General features: G+C 38.2%; 1 protein-coding gene across 3 annotated transcripts in view; it reads left to right on the top strand.

Moving 5' to 3' along the window:
* MGAT4A (alpha-1,3-mannosyl-glycoprotein 4-beta-N-acetylglucosaminyltransferase A) overlaps window positions 1-19,084 on the top strand; it is a 74,153-nt gene that overhangs the window by 41,254 nt on the left and 13,815 nt on the right. For all 3 annotated transcript variants that reach the window (XM_058043008.1, XM_058043016.1, XM_058043022.1), the window contains 7 exons: window positions 2,478-2,524; window positions 3,086-3,199; window positions 3,814-3,889; window positions 5,276-5,390; window positions 13,285-13,415; window positions 14,013-14,120; window positions 14,502-14,695. In XM_058043008.1, coding sequence (XP_057898991.1) covers window positions 2,478-2,524; window positions 3,086-3,199; window positions 3,814-3,889; window positions 5,276-5,390; window positions 13,285-13,415; window positions 14,013-14,120; window positions 14,502-14,695 — 785 coding nt within the window. The remainder of the gene's footprint in view (window positions 1-2,477; window positions 2,525-3,085; window positions 3,200-3,813; window positions 3,890-5,275; window positions 5,391-13,284; window positions 13,416-14,012; window positions 14,121-14,501; window positions 14,696-19,084) is intronic.

A 19,084-nucleotide genomic window follows, 5' to 3' on the forward strand; every position in this document is an offset into this window, starting at 1 on the left:
TGTTGTGTATTCTCATTTCATGATGTTGTATAACTTAACATCAAAGTGCCACCTTCTTGGGACATGTCCTGAAGATCATACTTAGTGTCAGACTGGGCAGTAAGAGGACTTAATTTTCTCTTGAAGTTCTGATGTAGAAAGATGTTTTGTGTTGAAATCCTGGTTCTGAATCTCGTATGGAGCTGGTAGATAGAAATACAACTGCTTATTTTAAAATGATGGCAGAATACAGTGTTTTAATGCATTTGATCATGTGAAAAATGACATCAACTCTTCTCATCTATGTGTTCTTTTTTTTTCTAAAAGTGTCATGTGCTTTTGCACTACAGTGATACAGTGATTGCTGATTGAGAAGGAAAAGTTGTCTACTAAGCCTGCAGTGGTATTTTCTGTATCTCAAGTTTATAGGAGCTAGACCAGACCTTCTTGACTTTTTGTGACAGCCAAGATTACCATATGAGGCTGGAAGACTTCAAGCTGCATCTTTTTGATGTGATCCTATTGTGATTGCAGCTCTGACAGGGGGAACCGCCAGCCTTTCGTGTGAAGCACACAAACTCTCTTATTCCAGACTTTTTTTTTTCTTATGATTGTGATGTTTTCTGTACAAGAGTGTAAGGTTTTACAAGCAGTAGCAAAGCTTCATGGTAGTCTGGAAAATAGGTCAAAACTATGTTCCTGCTAAGGAGGTGTGCACTAAGGCACAGGCTTGTGATAAAATATATCATTCCAGTTGGCTTGAAGTTTGGCATTTATTTTAATCTCTGGAAAACTGAATAGAAACTAGCTGTGTTTCTGCTGAGTGTGTGTGTGTAGATATATATAAATCCTATATTTTTCTATGCAGTTTCAGTATGGACTGTATTACATGTGTTGGAGTTCTTAATGCTGGACTGAGTAATTAAAATTTGGCATGCCAACTGAAATGCAAATTATTGTCTTTTCACAGGACGTTTGAACTGCAGCTTCTGTATTTTTAGTGCTTAAAAGACTTTGAAAAGAGAGAAAAAGAAATGCTTCAATAAAGATGGTTATATTAAAATTATTGTTAGGTAGTCACTAGGTTACTGTGATTTGCAACTGTTATACAAAGCAGAAGAATTTATGTGTAACTCCATTCTATTAATTAAATGTGTATAAACAACCCATAGAGGTATTTAAACAGTGATATGTAAAGGTTCTTATGGACTTGTGAGTCTCCTTGTGTGTAACACAGTGCAAGATGACTTTTAAATTGTGAGCACCTTACCAGCTTACTAAAACCTCTGCCCTAGGCATAGCACTTAAAAGAAAATACCTACGACAAAATTACAAGAAATACTTTCTCCTCACATGTTCTTGTGGTATTTAAAATCTGCTTTTGGAAGAAATCCACTGCTGTTGTTATCCTTTTTGAAAAGCGTGCGTCACTGGCATTATGTTTGATTTCATAAAAATAAATCTTTAAAAAATAGAAATGGTGGTTTTTTAAGATCAAAGGGTGAGCACCTTTATCAAACAAGATTAACAGTTCTATAGAAAGGCTTGGGAGGGATTTATTCTCTGTGTATAATCCTTTAATGATATCCTGTGTTACAAATTCATCAGAAAAAATTTGAACTGTTCCTTTGTTTCTGGTATTTCAAAGACAACTCTTTCTCCAGAATCCTCATGAGCCAGAATCTGGGTTGATTTATAGACTATTTTTTTTCAAAAATTTAAACAATATGTCAAATCATTAGATTAGTAAGTGTAACAAAGACCAAGGTTTTCAGTCACATTTATGAGTTCACAAATTCTCTTTTCTTGGAATGCATGTGTACAGCCAGCTTGAATAATTGCCCAGTGCTGGGAATTTAGATGATCTAGACTTTTCCAGAATGTCACAATTTGTATTTTCACCAACAAGTAATTTTTAGAGTAATTGTTGCATCTATGAACAGTGAGTGATTGATGGGATTGGTTGTCCCTCAGATTTAGTCTCTGATGCAAAAAAGCAACCCTGGTCAGAAAGACAGCAGGCTCACTGCTCTCTGTGGTCGGGGCATTTGCCTTAAATGCAAAACAAAGGAGGTGTACTTTTGAAAGATAAGTGAGTGTGTGTGTGTTCAATGCTCTGTTTTCCAGAAAGAGTTCTTTGGTAATATTTTCTTATATATTATTGTGATTGTTGTATAATAATAATAATAATATCAAGTTCTTCCTACACAAACAGCGATCATTTTGTCATCAAAGGCATGAGTTCTAACACTTTTCTGTTAAGTGCAGGTATGAGATAATTATTCCCCTCTGTTTACAAAAAAATTCTCAAAAAAATATTAGAGGTAAGACATAGCTACATGTGTATTGTGTTCTTTTATTGCTCCAATATCTTACAAATGAAAGTGATTTTCAAGGACAGCCACCTGCAATGTTTATTTCACTTGTTCTTTTGACATGTAACTCTAGAACTATCAATTAATCTGTTCTTCTTTCTTTGTTTGTTTGTTTTTCCCCAGACTGATCTTGATTATGTTAACAGTGTTGTTGCAAGCCTGGAAAGAGAGTAAGTTGTAGTTTTAATTGGGTATTTCTTAGTTTATTCGTGATAAAATAAATCAGGTTGTAAGAAGCAATTAAAAATATTCTGGAAATAAGAGGTCATGCCTTTTTGTTTTGTGGAGCTTTGGACTTCTGAACAATAAAAGTAAGACAAATTAAGAGGCAGTGATTCAGTAGGTTAAACTGTAAAACAGTAAGTGGGATTAAATTCTTTGATACACCATAAACAGATGGGATTGTTTAAACATGAACGGAAATTTGTGACATCTGTGTTAGGGCCTTGTATTCTCTATGTTCAAAGAGAACTGTAGGAAAAAAAATCACTAGTTTGTGAAAAAGCATAAAAAAATGTTTAGAATGTAGTTTAATTCTGATTGGCAGAAGGTGATAGAGCTCTGAAGGACATGCTAAGGAAAACAATGCTTTTTTCTATACTGCTGTTCTTCTATATGGCTCATTTGAGCAAGTCCTCATCCCCAGACGCTGACACTGCTCCCACAGACAGCGAGCAGGAACTACAGCACTCAGGATCTCTCCTGTGACTTCAGGATGTTTCCATTGACAGGTTTTCTACAGAGATCAATTCTGGCTTGGTGGAAGTAATAGCCCCTCCTGCAGCATACTATCCTGACTTGTCAAACTTGAAAGAAACATTTGGAGACTCAAAAGAGAGAGTGAGGTAAGTTTATTCTCCCAGATCTTTTCCCATCTCCTCCCACACGCACACTTTGGTTGTTTATAAAACGGCAAGTGGGATGTGAATTCTTGAAATGTTTTCTTACTGTAATTCTTGCAAGTGTGGGGATGCTAAAAGTGCTCTATGAATCCATCTCATTCTTAGCTACATGCTGCTCTGTGCATGATCAGAGCTATGCTTGGTTGAATCCATTTAGTGTTTAAATATGGGAAGACAATTGAGACTTTTGATATACTTTTATTCCTGTATGTGGACTCTTTCATTTGATGGTTTTCTTCATGAAATACAGGGTAAAACCCAGGAGTACTTGTTGAATTACCATTTTAAATGCACATGTGTTTTTAGTGAAATGTCAGGTAGTTGTCACAAAGTCAGGTTCAAATTAAACCAGTTTGATGTCTGTATTAAAGCATAAGGTGAAAGCTTTGTTCCTTTTTCTTTCAGACAGTGGATTTCCTGAGGGAACAATGCCAAAAGCAGCTGTCCTAACATTTCACTAATATGTGTCACTCTTCATAATGAAATTTACTTTATATTGCCAGCTTGTATTGAAATAACAGTTTTTCATAAACCTTAAGCTTTCAATTTAATTTCAGATGGAGAACAAAACAAAACTTGGATTATTGTTTTCTTATGATGTATGCCCAGAAAAAAGGGGTTTATTATATTCAGGTAAATTTTTCTTCTTTATTTTGAGACAAGTTTTCAAATGAGTCTCAGGAAATTATGTTGTTGGACTCATCAGAAGGACCTACACAGAACAGAGAGCTTGATCCCATCATTTAAAGAGGGCATTAAGTATGGTGGTTATGGTATATGGGAAAGTAATTTGAGCAGGATACTGTCTCACTGTCTCTGAAGTAGAAAGTAATTTATCCTATGTCACTTCTCATAAGAGGCCTAGCAAAAAAAAGTGAAGGAATCCAAGCAGCTTAACTGTTTTTTCCTTGTCCCTGGAATGAATTGTTGTTGAGTTGCCTAGGCAAAAAAAAAAAAAAAAAAAAAAGAAAAAAAAAAAAAGAAAAAAAAGAAAAAAGAAGCCAGCATAGTTTTTAGTGGAAATGAATGAGGCTAAAATCTATTTTTATTTTCTTTTGAAAGTGCAGTGTCACTTTAATATGACTGTTGTGTGTAGACATGGAATTTTTTTTTTAAAGAGGTTTCTAACAACAGAGTTAAGTAGTTCTTCCCTTTAGCTCAGAATTGTTCCTATCATGTGTTTCTGCTTTGAAGTAGAAATCTTACCTACAGGTATTGCAGATTTAGTAACTGCACTGATGATCTTTATTTAGATGTTGTGCCTGTGTCCTTGGGGTGTAAAGTCCCACACATCTCATCTAGTTTTCACAAAGCTCTGCTGACTCCTCTCTGAGAGCTGTTGGAGCCTCAGCTCTCTGGGAAGCTGCAGAGCCAACAGCATGTGACAGTCTGGTTTGATACTGAGAAGCTGCACAAATATTAGTGCCAGCACAAGGGGGAGGGCATGACAGCACTGTGGGAAAGGACAGGAGAGGCAGGATCCTTAATGCAGCAATGGCCTTACAGCACCTACTGTGAATTAAAGGGATGTAGCCCCCCATGCTGGCAGCTCTGCAGCCTGGACCAGGTGGTTATGGACTGCAGATATTGTGTCTCTCAGCCTCTTGTCTCAGAGGAGGAACTCTTTCAGTGCTCTTACTTTTGTGAGTAAGCAGATAATACAGATATTAAACTTGTTCTGATGATGCCACTTAGACCAATTTTATTTCATGGATGTTTTTCCTTTGAAGAAAGAAGCTGGAAAAGCAATGTTCTAATGGAAGAAGTCGAGATATGTCTGTAGATTTCTGTATTACTTTTCAACAAGGATTCTGTATTAGTTCTCCACAAATAGACAGACTGATCCCTTCAATAGTTATTCCAGGCAATGGCATCTATGTTTTATATCAGTGCTACCATTACAAATACATGGCTGTGTGTTAGCAATCTATTATAAGTCAGTATTTCCTAGCTGTACTTTTTTCTATTGCTTTGCTAGTGCTTTTTTTTAATGTTGATATTGCTTCTACCTTCCTCTAGCTTGAAGATGACATTGTTGTCAAGCAGAATTATTTCAGCACAATAAAAAATTTTGCACTTCAGCTTGCTTCTGAAGATTGGATGATTCTAGAATTTTCTCAGCTGGGTTTCATTGGTAAGAAAATGTTCACTTTTGCAGTTTGAAAGAATACATTTGTACTCAGACTGTGAATTAATAGTGATCTGACTTCAAAGCAATCTTCTTTGTGCTGGAAATAGACCAAGAAGTAGAAATTCATTGCCTTTTTTTTGGAACTCTGGTTTAGCTCATGGTTGTTGCTTTTGCCCCTCATTTGTTTCATATACTTTTGTATGATGGAGGCATACTCAAACTGTTGGAAAAGAGGGAATTTTTATGACCAAAAGTTAATTTATAAAAATACTAACAATCAAACTGCAAGGCATGATTTATTTTTAATTTAGCTGCTGTTAAAACGAAAATGTAATTAAAGAATAACTGACTGAAAGACAGAAAAACCATGAAAATTAGCTCCACCTAAAATAACTTGCTGTTTGTGCCAAAATTTCCAAGAATTAGCAGGCATCAGTTTGTTGCAAAGCCTGTTCTAGCTCCATCTTTCTACTTCATGAAGGAGAAGTTACAACAATCTATTCCTTCCTAGATGCAGTCAGTCAGTCATTTGCAATTAGCAACAATGAGAGGAGTTAATGCAGGATCTTGGGTTGTGGGTCAGATGTCAGGGTGCTCTGGAAATTATGGTTCTTTGCTCTTACGCTAACATCTCTTCATGGAGAGACACTAGACTTGACAGAAAAGCAATGACAGAGAAGTTTGGAAGGGATTTTACAAGTCAAAAGATTATTTCATTACTACACTGATGTGTCATGATCTTTTTAAAAGCAGCAAGCTGGAGATATGCAAGGAAAAATCAAAAGCTGGGGCAGACTTTGGAGATTCCTGTGGCCAACACAAATGGTTCCAATATGGAGGCTGTAAGTTAAGTTCAGAACAGAAAGAAAATCCTGTGTGTAACAGATAAAAGTGCAGCCCTGAGTTCTGTCATTCTCTTGGAAATTCTTGTTGTTCTCTTTCCTTTGGGTCTACTTGCCAGAGAATGGCTTCATTTTTAGCTCAGTGACCCATAATGGTTTTATTGAGAACTGAGCATGTTGGCACTACTTGAATATGTGCTGTCCTGTTTCCAGCTCAGCATCAGGTGGGCAATAGTTCCCTGACTTTAGGGGTCTCAGAGGTTCCTGGAGTAGAAAGGAAAACAGAAATTATCCCTCCTACATGCCATGTTAGGGTGCAGAATGTAGACTTTGCACACTTGCCTGCCTGTTTAACCTACAGAAACAATGGGGAGGAGGAAAGGAAATGGGCAGAGTGAAGTCTCCTGATACACCTGGCCTAACTGCTTTGGGCTATCATCAGAGATACACTGCTGATGAAATAATTATGAAATTGATTCTGTGGCCTTAGAGGTGGGAGAAATAGGAAATTATGCTGCCTAGCATGGAAAAATAAGAAGTTAAGTAGTTTACTGATATCTTGCCCTAAATAAACTTCTCCTTTCTTGAGGAACTCCTTGCAACATTCTGTTTTGTGTTAGCAGAGACTGCTTGAATACAGCATTTGATAAGATTTTGTTTCTACTGTTGAACAGTTAAACACTAACCCAGACTCAGCCTACAATTTGAGTTTTAGCTCCAGTCTAATTGCACTTTAAGTGTAAATTCTCTATGGAGTCCCTGGGCTATACAATTTACATCTATTCTACATTTGCCTGATTTAGTAGTAGAATGTGCTCACTTACAAATTGCCACTCTACAAGAATGACACATCAAATGTGCATAAAACCAAATGTGCATAAAACCAACTTACACTTTAGGACGTGTGCTGTATACCCCATGCAGTTGTATTTCAGGTCACTTAACTTGCTTTGTATTTGTGTATTTCAGCCCCCACCCCAGCTTTCCATTCTCTGTTGTAGAGAGCACAGTGTTTAAGCCTGGTGGGGTAGGTAGATAGTTCTTAATACTGAGACTTGACTTAATGAAAAGCACAACTCTTTAAAAATATCTTGTTTTTCTACACTGTCTGTATACTTCTGGGCAGTGTGGGCTCTGAAAGTAGCTGTAGTTAAATTTAGTTGTTAGCTCCTGCTGCTTGCATCCCTGTTCTTTGTTCCTTGTATCATATTTGTTTGCCTCCTTTTAACGGGATGATATCAGTAGAATTTCAGATGCATTTAGCTATGGCTACAGATCTTAATGTTGCTTTTCTACTCAGAAAATTAAATTAGATTTTTTTCTTCTTCCAATATAGCTACTTATTATGTTTTTAAGCTTTGAGAGGAAAATTAGTATTCATAGGAGCAACTAAAACTTTTGGCTCTGGTACACATTGGTGTGCTATAATCATATATTGCTTGGAAATTTTATGCAAGTAATGTAGATTTTTCTCATCTCTGCTCCATCCCTTTATGGACCTTGATGCAGCCTGATACTGTGGCAACTTGGTAATGCAGATACCTTTGGGAAGAGCAACAGTAGTTTGTAACTGGGGATCAGTTTTATGTGTAGATGTCCAAGAAATAATGTAGAGCACTGAGTTCACAGACTCATAGAATGGCCTGGTGTGGAAAGGACCTTGAAGTCATCCAGTTCCAACCCCCCTGCCAAGGACAAGGACACCTGTCCCTAGCCCACGTTGCTCAGAGCTCCATCCAGCCTGGCTTTGAACACTTCCAGGGATGGATTATCCACAGCTTCTCTGGGCAACTGTTGTCTAGATGCTACTGATTTAGAAATAATCTCTCAAAAGGAGAGATGTGGTTGATTCACTGTTAGCTGTTGGAAACCTTGTTTAGCTTGCAAGATTGCGAGGTAAAAATGTGGGATTTTTTGTCATAGTGTATTTCTGAACTGAAAATCTAATTTATGCAAGTGCTACACGAGGAAGTGGCAAATGTAGCTATTTAGGCTGACAGCAGGATTATAGAATTCTGTCACCTCTGCCACAGAACAGACGTTGCTTCCTTTGGTTTTTTTTTAATCCTGAAAGCATAGTCTTAAGTGCTGTCAAGTATCTAATAAATAATGGGTGAGATGTATGCTGTTTCCTTAAGAAGCTCTGGGGAAGGAGATGTATCTTTTACTCTTCTGGATTCCTGTTTGCACTGTGAGACCTGTGACATAATGTAGGAAAGTCCTACTGGCTTTTTATGAGGAATGATGATTTGTCTTCCAACTGCCTGTGAGCTGAAGTGTTTTTCAGAGGAACTGCAATCCTTGCACTGTACCTATAATGCCAGCTGTCAAACATTTCATGCAGTGGTCTGAAATGGCCTTTTGGTTGTCTTGTGCAGTTCCTCTGAGTCTTGTTGTGTCCTGATGTTTTAAGGCCTGTTGTTTTGATTATTTTAAGTTGTTCTGATTGCAGTTTTGCTCAAGCTGTGCACATAGTTGAAGTTTGGGAGAGAGTAGAGCAAGTCAAACATTTGAGCTTTAAATAACTTCAAAGAGATTCTGGTTTTAATGCCAACAATTTGCATATCATTACCAGGGAAAGCATTGAAAACATCAGCTATGGCTAGAATATGTGCTTGCAGGTGTAAAATTATTGTTGGTGTAGACTCAATATTTGTGATGCTCATGTGGAAGAATTAAAATGATTTAGATATTGGCAGTTCAGAGAACTAGAAAACAAAGTGTTTCATTTAGTATGTGCCTTGTATTTGCCAGCAAAATACTGAGATGGCCAGAATAATTCACTAAGGATGGCCTTTAAAAGGACTGAAAAATGAATAGAAGTCTTGTCAGGACACAGAAAATTCAGAAAATGTTCCACAGGTTTGGGTTTTTTTTTTTTTTTTTCAGTCTTGATTGTCATTTTTATCAATATAGATAAATAAATTGGAGAAGGTTTACATTTTGTATCTTTAGGGTTTTAGGGAGCAAACTTTTACCTTTGTCTCTTAGTTCTTTCAGATTTTGAAGTTTTCCTCACAATGACAGGTTGCATGTGCCCAGAATCCAAAAGCTTTGAAGTTTTGTCAGCAGAGTGTTCTGGATTTATGACTGTTCCCATGCACTGTACCAAGTGCATTTACATGGTGCAGGATGAGCCATTGCTTCATTCTTTCTCAGAGTTTGCAGTTTGAGGCAGTGTGTGTTCACTGCAGTGTTTTGCTTAGGTCCCTTTGGCTTGATGATTTCTGGCTGCATATTGGGGATGGCCAGTGGGCAATCCCTAGGTTGGGTGTTGGGGGTGTCTCAGTGGTTCTGAGGCTCACAGCACTTTCCTCATGGGAGCTGCAGGATAGAAGGATCTCAGCAAATGTTGCTGCTTGTTCTTGGGCCGTGGCTGTGCCCTAGGGAAGCCAGGCTGGTGCTGCTGCTGCTGCTCTTGGTTAGGAGAATCTAGGCAAGGGCTTGGTTGATTTGGATCCAGAGGGGCTGAGTGTTGGATCTGTGCAGTAGGAGTTGTACTGGGTTGGTTTCCATTACAAGGACTAGGTGTGCCCAGTCAGGGATCCAGAGCTTTGAAGGCCTGCTTAACCAGAGACTTCACTGCAGAGCTCTGGTTTTGAGCTGCTGTAGAGAGACTGTTTTGATGGAAAAAAGGAGACTTGGATCTATGGCAGAACTGCTGTGCAGGTGGTGTCCTGAGACAGAAATGACAGATGAGTGAGGTGATGTTATACAGAGGGACAAGGGGCTGGGGCCAAGCTGTGCCAAGCTGTGTGTGACAGCATTTCAGGTAGTGATATGGGGATGTCTGTCCTTGGTGACTGAAGGAAGACAAGGGCTTGTCTTGGGATCAGGGTGTTTCCTGTTCATCTTTGCTCCAGTGTTCATTAGGAATTAACACGAGAAGACTTTGTGTTCACTATTGAACACTTCCATGGTGTGAGTGTTACACTCACAGTGCTGTAAGGCAAAGAGGCTGCTTGATCTAAAGATGCCAGTGCAGGTACAGCTGGCTCACCTCTCTTATTCTGACTAGCTGCAGTTGGATGTGTCAGAGCGGCTTGGTTGGTGGATTTGGTTTTTTGTGGTTGGTTGGGCTTTGTTTGCTGTGTTTTTTCCTGCTGTGCCCTGTGAAATAACCATGGCAATTAGATTGCTCCCCAAGTCTGGAGTGGTTGACTCATGGTGGACAGTAGAGTGCCAGCCTAGAGGAAACTACCTCTGAGCCTAGACAAGTTTGCCATATGGGGGTAAATAATACACTGATATCTGTTTCTATTTTATGTGAAATTAGGATAACTTAAATTAGGGATAAGAGTAAATTCCTACTCATATCTTCAGTCTTGTTCTCAGTTTACTTAATTGTAGCATCCTGTTCCTTCATGCCAAGTTCTCAGTGACATGGTCTGCGGGTGAGGACAAGACAGTAATCCTTACGTTCTTCAGAAGATGAGCTAGTCAAAGGAAAAAAAAGTCAGTGTGATTCTTCTGCTCTGTCCTTGGGTAGAAGAATAAAAGGATTCTAGAGCATCATGGCTGTTTATAGATCCTGGAAGAGGCATTGAGATTAGGGCAATATTTCTGTCTTCTGACTCTCATCATATTGTGCATCTCTCTGACAACACATGGAAAGGTGCACTTTGTATGGAAACAGATGTGACTGACAGACTGCCTCAGCAGCTGTCACCTAGAAATGATGGTTTCAGTCCCATAAAAATCCCAGAAACATCTCATTAGTTCCATTTTTTAGCTGGTGCTTTATCAGGGCTTACAATATTTTTCTCCTCTCTTGCCCTATGCCATTGGAAGCAGTAGGCAGAGATGAATCACCAGCAAAATTGGGGTCTGTTTAGTTGGAAGTGTGACAAGCTGAAAGCTGTTATTCTGCATGACTATTTTACACAACATTTAACTAATCATATGATTGTTTCCTACCCATTTTTAAATATTTACTTCCACAAATAATGTTAAACAATGTACTAATAAAAATAATAACATCTTTTTGATGTCTTTTAAGAATAAAGCTTTGCAATTGTCCCTAGTTTAGTAAGTGTTGTCCCTTGTGTAGCGGAAGCTTCAAATTTTAGTTACAGAGTATTTTCATGTGGAGATACCTATTTGAGGACCTCATTACAGCAGCAACTTAAAAGTGATGACAATATTTTGCTTTGTAAAGGGCTGGGTGAAAAGTTTCTGTAAGGGACAACGTTGATATAGCAATGACAAATCAGTTAATGTTTTATCACATTTACTTTTCCACCCCAGTGTGTAAATTGTCTACTATAATGAGTATAGAATCATTCTAACAGGTGAAATAATTGGTGCTTTAGTCAGAGGTTTCTTCCATATTTGTTGTATGGCATGATGATGTAGTCTAACTCAGACACCTCCAAACTGCTCTCAGAGTTTCCATTGAGTATTCTTGCATTGGTTTTGTTCTGATGCAATTTTGCACAAGTCATAAACAAAGGAGATTGCATCAGACACCTGCTTTCTGAAAGGGGCAAGGCTCTGCCAGTGATCTCCTCTTAATGTCTACTCCTGCTGGTTTTCCTAAGAGTAGAGAAAATATTAGAAACTCTCCCACTTGGGGAACTTGTTATTTAGAAAGTCTATGGAGGCCTCTTCACAAGTGGAAAAAGCCCTCAAAACATTTCCCATGCCTGAGTGCTGTGTGTCAGTGTGTTGTACAGGACTCTGAAATGTGGATAGACAGAGGACTTGCATTGGAATAGAGCTTCTGCTGGACTCTGATCCATTGGTGCACACGTGTCCCAACAGCCCATCCCTGTTCAGCCCAGCACTGCCCACATCTCAGCAACATCTGCAGAACTGAATCCCTTCAGCAGATGTCTTCCTGAGAGATCCATTGTTACATGAAGTCTTTCTTCCTTGCTCTCTCTGTTGAAACGTAGCAAAGACTTCAGACTTCATCTGCAGACCTGGTGATGTTTTCTGAATCTGCCTTGAAATCAGGAGCTGCCTTTGGGATTTTAGCTGGCATGTGGTCATAGTATCAATTTTTTGGAAAAGACCTCAAAGACCATTGAGACAAAACACTAACTCAGCCCTGCCAAATCTACCACTAAACCATGTCCCCAAGTGCCACATCTATACATCTTTTAAATACCTCCAGGCATGTTGCCTTAAGCATTCCCCTCAGCAGCCTGTTCCAGTGCTTCAGTGCACTTGTCAGTATCTTCAGCCTTGGACTGCCCCACTGCCAGTTGTGTTGCTCCTATAGCAGTGTTTTCATGCAAGGCACCTTTTCCAAGGGCTGCACTCAGATTGACACAGTAGCCCTGTGCATTGGCCACCTTTCTCTTCAGACACCTCTACTGCCAGAGGAGTGTGTTCCACAACCATGTGGGTGATTGCTCATATTGATATTAGATAGACTTTCTTCATCAACTGTAAGTTTCCTTCTTTTGCAAAGGCCCCTTTAAGCCTCCCAGTCTTCAGGATTCCCAAGAATCCTGTTGCACAGTGCCACCCAGAAGTCCTGCTGATGGCCTGTGCACTGCAGAAAAATACGCTGGTTGCTGGGGGATGTCTCTTTTTGAGTTGCATTGTCTCTGGTTATGTTCTGGAACCTTCCTTCTTTCCTTTTTATTTCCTGCCTGGGAGGTTCTGAGTGTTAGATGTTGCATCTCTGCTTTCTGTACCTGCAGTAGCTGAAACTGTGTGACTGGGCAGATAACACTTGCAATACTCCTCACATCAGGTGCTTGAACTTACATGTGACATGGGCAACAATAGATGCCAATCCATAACTCTTCTTTCTCTTAATTTTAAAAACTGACAATTTCTATTCTTAAGGAGACTTTCAGTGTATACATTGAATATACAGTGAATATTTTGATAGCACCAAGATATATGACAAGTTATTGTTTGAATAGCTGTTTTATTTAGTTGAAATATATGGAGCTTCTAATAACATTGAAATTTCAAGTTGTTCAGTGCTAATATTTCTTGTCTTGGCACAAATCTTATATCTGCTATCTCATTTATCTCAAAAGAAAGTGTTATCTCTAATCTAAAGTAACTCTAGCTATTCTTAATGTCACCCACAGGTAAAATGTTCCAGTCTCCAGATATCACTCTTATTGTAGAGTTCATATTTATGTTTTATAAAGAGAAACCTATTGATTGGCTCCTGGACCATATCCTCTGGGTGAAAGTGTGTAACCCTGAGAAAGATGCTGTAAGTTTTTTTTTTTTTTTATTATAAAGCTTCTAAAATGTTTCTATGATGATGAATGAGTTAATTTTTGTGAGCTGGAAGCCAGCATAGTATACTTTATAGTTACTGCATGCTCTGGAAGAGTCTTTCTTCCTGCCATGATTATTATCTCAAAAAGAACTTTAGAGGGACAGTTCTCAGGACCATCATAGCTGTTATTGCTTCAGATTTTGAAGACGGGTGCAGCAGGATAAAAAGCAAAAGTCTAGTAAGATTCTATGTGTAACAGACCTAAAATAAACTTATACTGTAACCACTGGAGAAGCTCTGCAGAATGTCACTGTTTGGATAGAAGTCTTGGAGAAAGTTACAAATGGGGAATGAACTTCATATTTTGGTCCTCCATTTCTCAAGAGACTCCCTTGCTGAATAAACAGGTTCTGTGCAAGGACCTTGAACAGTATTACATTTGCACAGCAGTCTTGATAGATTTCGGGAATGAAAACAAGAAAAACTGCACAAATAGACCTAGGTTCTTACCTTGTGTTGGTTTTTACTAATGTGTTGTTTTGTTTTTGTTTTTTATCCCACCGTTACCTTTTCCCCCTGCCTTTTCAGAAACATTGTGATCGACAGAAATCTAACCTACGGATACGCTTCAGGCCTTCTCTTTTCCAGCATGTTGGCCTCCACTCTTCTCTAGCAGGGAAGATCCAGAAACTCACAGTTAGTAGAAAACATTTCCCTTCCTTTACAGAGCAGGCTGATTAAATGAAAAACATTGTGGAGAAAAAGAGTCTTCTCTTGTTGCCTTGCATTTTTGAGCATGATGTATACTGCTCCAACTGGAATTAAATCTGATACAGACTGGTTGCTACTATAATGTAGAAGTGCCAGTCCAGCATATTTATGTGGATTTTTTCTAATTTTTTTACTTTAATGGAATGTTCATATTATTGAGCAGTACAAGATCTGATGCACCCAAAATGAGTAATGCATTCATTTTCCATTTTATGCCAATGTTTGTTTTAAGTGTAACCACTTGGGAAAGGAACATAATAAACAAGGTTGTCTGACCAGCATGATGTTTGTCTGTCTTTCAATTAGGATAAAGACTTCCTGAAACCATTACTGCACAAAATCCACGTGAATCCACCTGCAGAGGTTTCGACATCTTTAAAAGTCTACCAGGGGCACACGCTAGAAAAAACCTACGTAGGGGAAGATTTTTTCTGGGCTGTCACACCAGTTGCTGGAGATTATATACTCTTTAAATTTGACAAGCCAGTCAATGTAGAAAGGTTAGTAATTACTTGCTGCTGGTCTCATATATGAAGTTGCTTGTGCCAAGAATGCTTTAAGGTAGAATTTGAGGCTGTCATTGTAACCTAAAGTGAAATGGTGTAGGACATTTGGAGTTCAGCTGAAAGAGTGACCATTACTGTCTTCCCTCTAATTCTCTTACTATGATAAATTTTGTCTTGCTTTTAAATTTTCCTTTTCATTTAATCTAGAGCCTTTATGAAAAATGCAATGCTAAGCCAGTGCTTCTCTGATGCAGAGAATTTAAAAGAAGCCAATTTGGTCCTATTTGTATTTGGTTAGTCTGTTTCTAATTACAGAGCAATTGTACAGCATGGTTGTTGTACAGTGTGTTTTGCCCTGTGGCCTTGATCCCTTGGTTATCCAGATCAGAAATCTTGCTGGAGCATAAAAGGATGTCCCCAGAGCTGAAAGCTGGGGACTCTGAAGGGCAGTGTTTTTTAAGATGTAGCTTTAGAGCTTGAAACAAGTCACTGTGCTAAGATTCCAGGTTGACCTGTTTAAAAAATATTAGAATGTAACAAAAAAGAAAGGGGGGTGTTTGCTTTCAGAATACAAATATCTGAGGTTTGATGGGGGACTAAAGGTGACTTCTTTTCAACTACGGGTCAGATGAATTAAGGGTAATCAAGGGTAATTAGCACTGTAGAGATTAGTCATCCTTTAGTTTTCTTGAGACTCATTTGCTGCTTTGCTGGCTACTGTCTCGCCAACATAGTAATTCAAGATTTATAAAATACTTGGTTTATTTAATGTCCAGTTAAATATTGCTATGTTAGTGGATTCCTTTTCTCCTTACTTCACACACCTTTATGTGGGGTTTTTTTTTTTTTTTTTAGACCAATACCTATAGCCTGGTAGGACAACAAAGCTTTTTTGAATCAATTTGACTGTTTTTCTTGTGAAGGAGACATTTTTGCTGTCCTGAATCCAATTAGTCAACTTGTGTACCTTGGTACATAATCAAAGGCTAAGTCTTCACCTTGGCTTAGCACAACAGGGAAGATTGTTCCCTTGTGATGATGTCGTTCCCTTGTGACTATGTTGTTCCAAACTAGTCTGACCAGTGAAACCCAAGGTTGTTGTTTGAGATGTCAGATTACTGTCTCAGTTGATTGCTAGGCTTTGAAAGACTCCCCTGGTTTGGCTGTCCCAGGTGCATGTGTGGAGGAGCATAACTGCCACAATAATCCTTGGATTAAAAACATTTTTTCTGTGCCAACAGTTGAAAAATACATTTTTTCATATATGCTTTTTCATTACATAGCTCCCTTAATGCTGAAGGGAGCTAGGGGAATGAGAAAGTACTAATTATCTGTGTAAAAAGTGGGAAAATAATGGTCATTGTTGTGCCCTGGAAAATTGTAGTCAGGCCTAAGGTAGTTATGTCCACCTGCTGTGTTAAAGAATAGTCTTAACTGTAGAGGACTGTGTTTTATTTTTTGAGGGGAAGAAGTGGGGTTTTTCAGGGTCTTGTTTTGCTTTGTTTGGGGTTTCTTTTGTTTGTGGGAGTTTGTTTTGGGTTTTTTTTTTGGGTGGGATGATGGTTTTTGGAGGGTTTTTTGTTTGGTTTTCGTTGTCATTGTTCTGGGGGGTTTTGTGGTTGTGTGTTTTTTGTGGAGGTTTATTGGGTTGTAGGATTTGTTTATTTGGGGATTTTTGTGTTGGTTTGATTTTTGTTTGGTTGTATGATTTGGGGGTTGTTGTTTTTGGTTTTTCCTTGTTTGTTTTGTCCTGTTATTTTTATTTATTGAAGAAATGTATTTTGGTTTTAAAAGAAAGGAAACCCCTTGCATTCTGTTGCTTCCTCAAAGGAAGTTCACAAGTTTGAAATATGCTACCTATTCAGCTATCATTGTAAGCCATTTCAGAGTTTACTATTACTTTAAGCTTCTATTGCCACAGTGTCCTCAAAAATACAGTATTTTACCTTTCTGAACTCAGTGACTAATTAGATTTACAGGTGTTGTAATTTCAAATTTTTAGGGACTTCTTTGTCTGTGTAACTTGAGCAGCAGCTGCAGAATTTGGCAAGTGCAGGTCTAGTAGAGCAGTGGAGTTTCCTGATATTTCAAGGATGCTTACTGAGGTAGTCAAAAATAAAACTGTGACTGGCAGTTTGAAACACAGAAAAAGGAAAATGGACCAAGTATTAGGAAGACTTACCTGGTGGGGAAATGCATCTGATGGTGGGAATTAAGAGTAGAAAATACACTTTTGATAGCAATCTTCTGTCTGTGAAAAGACGCAACAGGCTTTTTCTTTTTTCCTTTTAAGTATTAGAAGAGCTCTATGAATTTAAAGGAAAATTTGTCTGCCAAGTCATTTTGAGGTAATTGCTAGTAACTGCCATAATAAATTTGTGATGAAGAAGTTTTTTAATGGAAATACTGACCACAGCTCAGACTGAATAAATAGCACATCTATTGCACTTTGACAGAGCACTGACTTGTTCCTGTAGTTTATTTTTCCACACCAAATGTTTTGCTGAACTGAATTTGAGTTTTCTGCAGTTCAGTAATTAGCTTTCATTAAGTCTTTAAATATTTAATTTTTGAGATCTGAGAATATTGTCAGGGATAACACTGTCACGGATCTCTTAACTTAAAGTGAGAAGTGAGCTCACTTCACTGAGCAGAAAGTAGCATTTGTTCCTATTTTATGCAAGACCTGGCTGGCAGATTCCTGCTGAATATTAAGCAGTCAAATAGATGGTGCTTGTTCTAAACCACACCTGGAGATCAGGGACATGTAAATGGAAACATTCTAATGCTTGCTTTAGTGACAGCTCTTGTACTGAAGCTTCCTAGGCTCTTTCAAAGCAAAAGTTCTCCAGCCAAAACACCAAAGTTCCTTAATAGTAATCTACAGTCTCATCCTTTGCAATAAGAAAATATATATATTTCTTTCAGTAGAAAATCCTGGAGAAGGAAGGTAGATTGAAGGAGGTTCCTCTTAAAAAGAAATTGTATAACAGTGTTGAAGACATGTTTGGTTTTGTTTGTTTTGTGTTGTTTAAATAAAGGGATGGACTGTTCTCTAAATGCTCAAAACAGCCTACATTGTAAAGATAAACAGTATTGAATATCTGTTCCCTCAGGTTTTTTCCATAATTATTGTAATCCACTTTGCTGTTTTGGCATGTGCATTGCTGTTCCAAGCACAGATTTATTAAATCTGACAATTTTACTTAAGAGTTTCTTTATGAACCAGTCAAAACACATCTGAGAAAGACATTCCATTGCAGCACTTAGGTGATGCTGGTGTCCATCACCAACACAACCTTTTCTTTTTTGACCAAGTTTCAGAGTCCTCCTTATAGGTGTGATTGACACAAGTCAGATGTTGTTTTCAAAGAACATATGCACTAATTACTTTGAGAAAACCCTTGAAAGTGCATAACACATGGCTGTTCTGCAGTAGGAATTAAGAATGGATATTTTTAGACAGGGCTTCAGGTTTGCTTCAGTATAAATGCATTTTAAATGCTGACTTTTATTTTAAAAGAAAAAAGCTTTTTCTTTTTTTAAAAGAAAAAAGCTGCAGGAAAAGACAAGTATGTATTTTATACTGTGAGAAAAAAAGAAACACCGAAAACCAAAACTCCCCCCAACCTCACTAGTATACATGTATACATTTGCTTTATATTTTTAAAATATGAGGCTCATATTTTAAAGCTTAAGAGGTTTCTTGTATATAACTGCTTCACAGAATCATCAAGGTTAGAAGAGACCTTCAAGGTCATCTAGTCCACCAATCAGCCCAGCACCCCTATCCCTAAGTGCCACATACAGTTGCTTCTTGGAAACTTTCTGAGATGGTGACTCCATCATCTCCCTGGACATTATTTCAATGCCTGACTGCTCTTTCAGTGCAGAAAATATTTCTGGTATCTAATCTGAACCTCCCCTGATGCAACCTAAGGCCATTTCCTCTGAGGCATGGTAGACTGACCCTCACCTGGCTCCAGCCGCAGGACTTGTGCTCCAGACTCTTCTGCAATACTGCTTCATAGTGTTACTTGGAATGTTTTCAAAAGGATTAGCTGGTTACTTTTTTTAGGGAAGGTACCCCTAAAAAATGTGGTTTTGTTTGTAGTATTGGGTTTTTCCCTTCCTTTTCCCCCCAGCACTGCTTTGAACTCTATAATTGCCGTGTAGCTGGTTGGCCTCTCCTTTTACCAAGTTATTGAGTAGTCACCCTCATTTGACATTGGCTATTAATAAAGTGACTTTATGAGGTACAACTTGCTGACTGGGATTTCAGTTTTAAAGTGGACTCTTAATAGCTTGACAAAACACCTTGTAGATTATATTTGACTCTGATATTGGCATAGATACTGGATGTGCAGTATTTGAGACTGATCA

Source organism: Melospiza georgiana, chromosome 2 (assembly GCF_028018845.1).
Source record: "Melospiza georgiana isolate bMelGeo1 chromosome 2, bMelGeo1.pri, whole genome shotgun sequence".
NCBI lineage: Eukaryota > Metazoa > Chordata > Aves > Passeriformes > Passerellidae > Melospiza > Melospiza georgiana.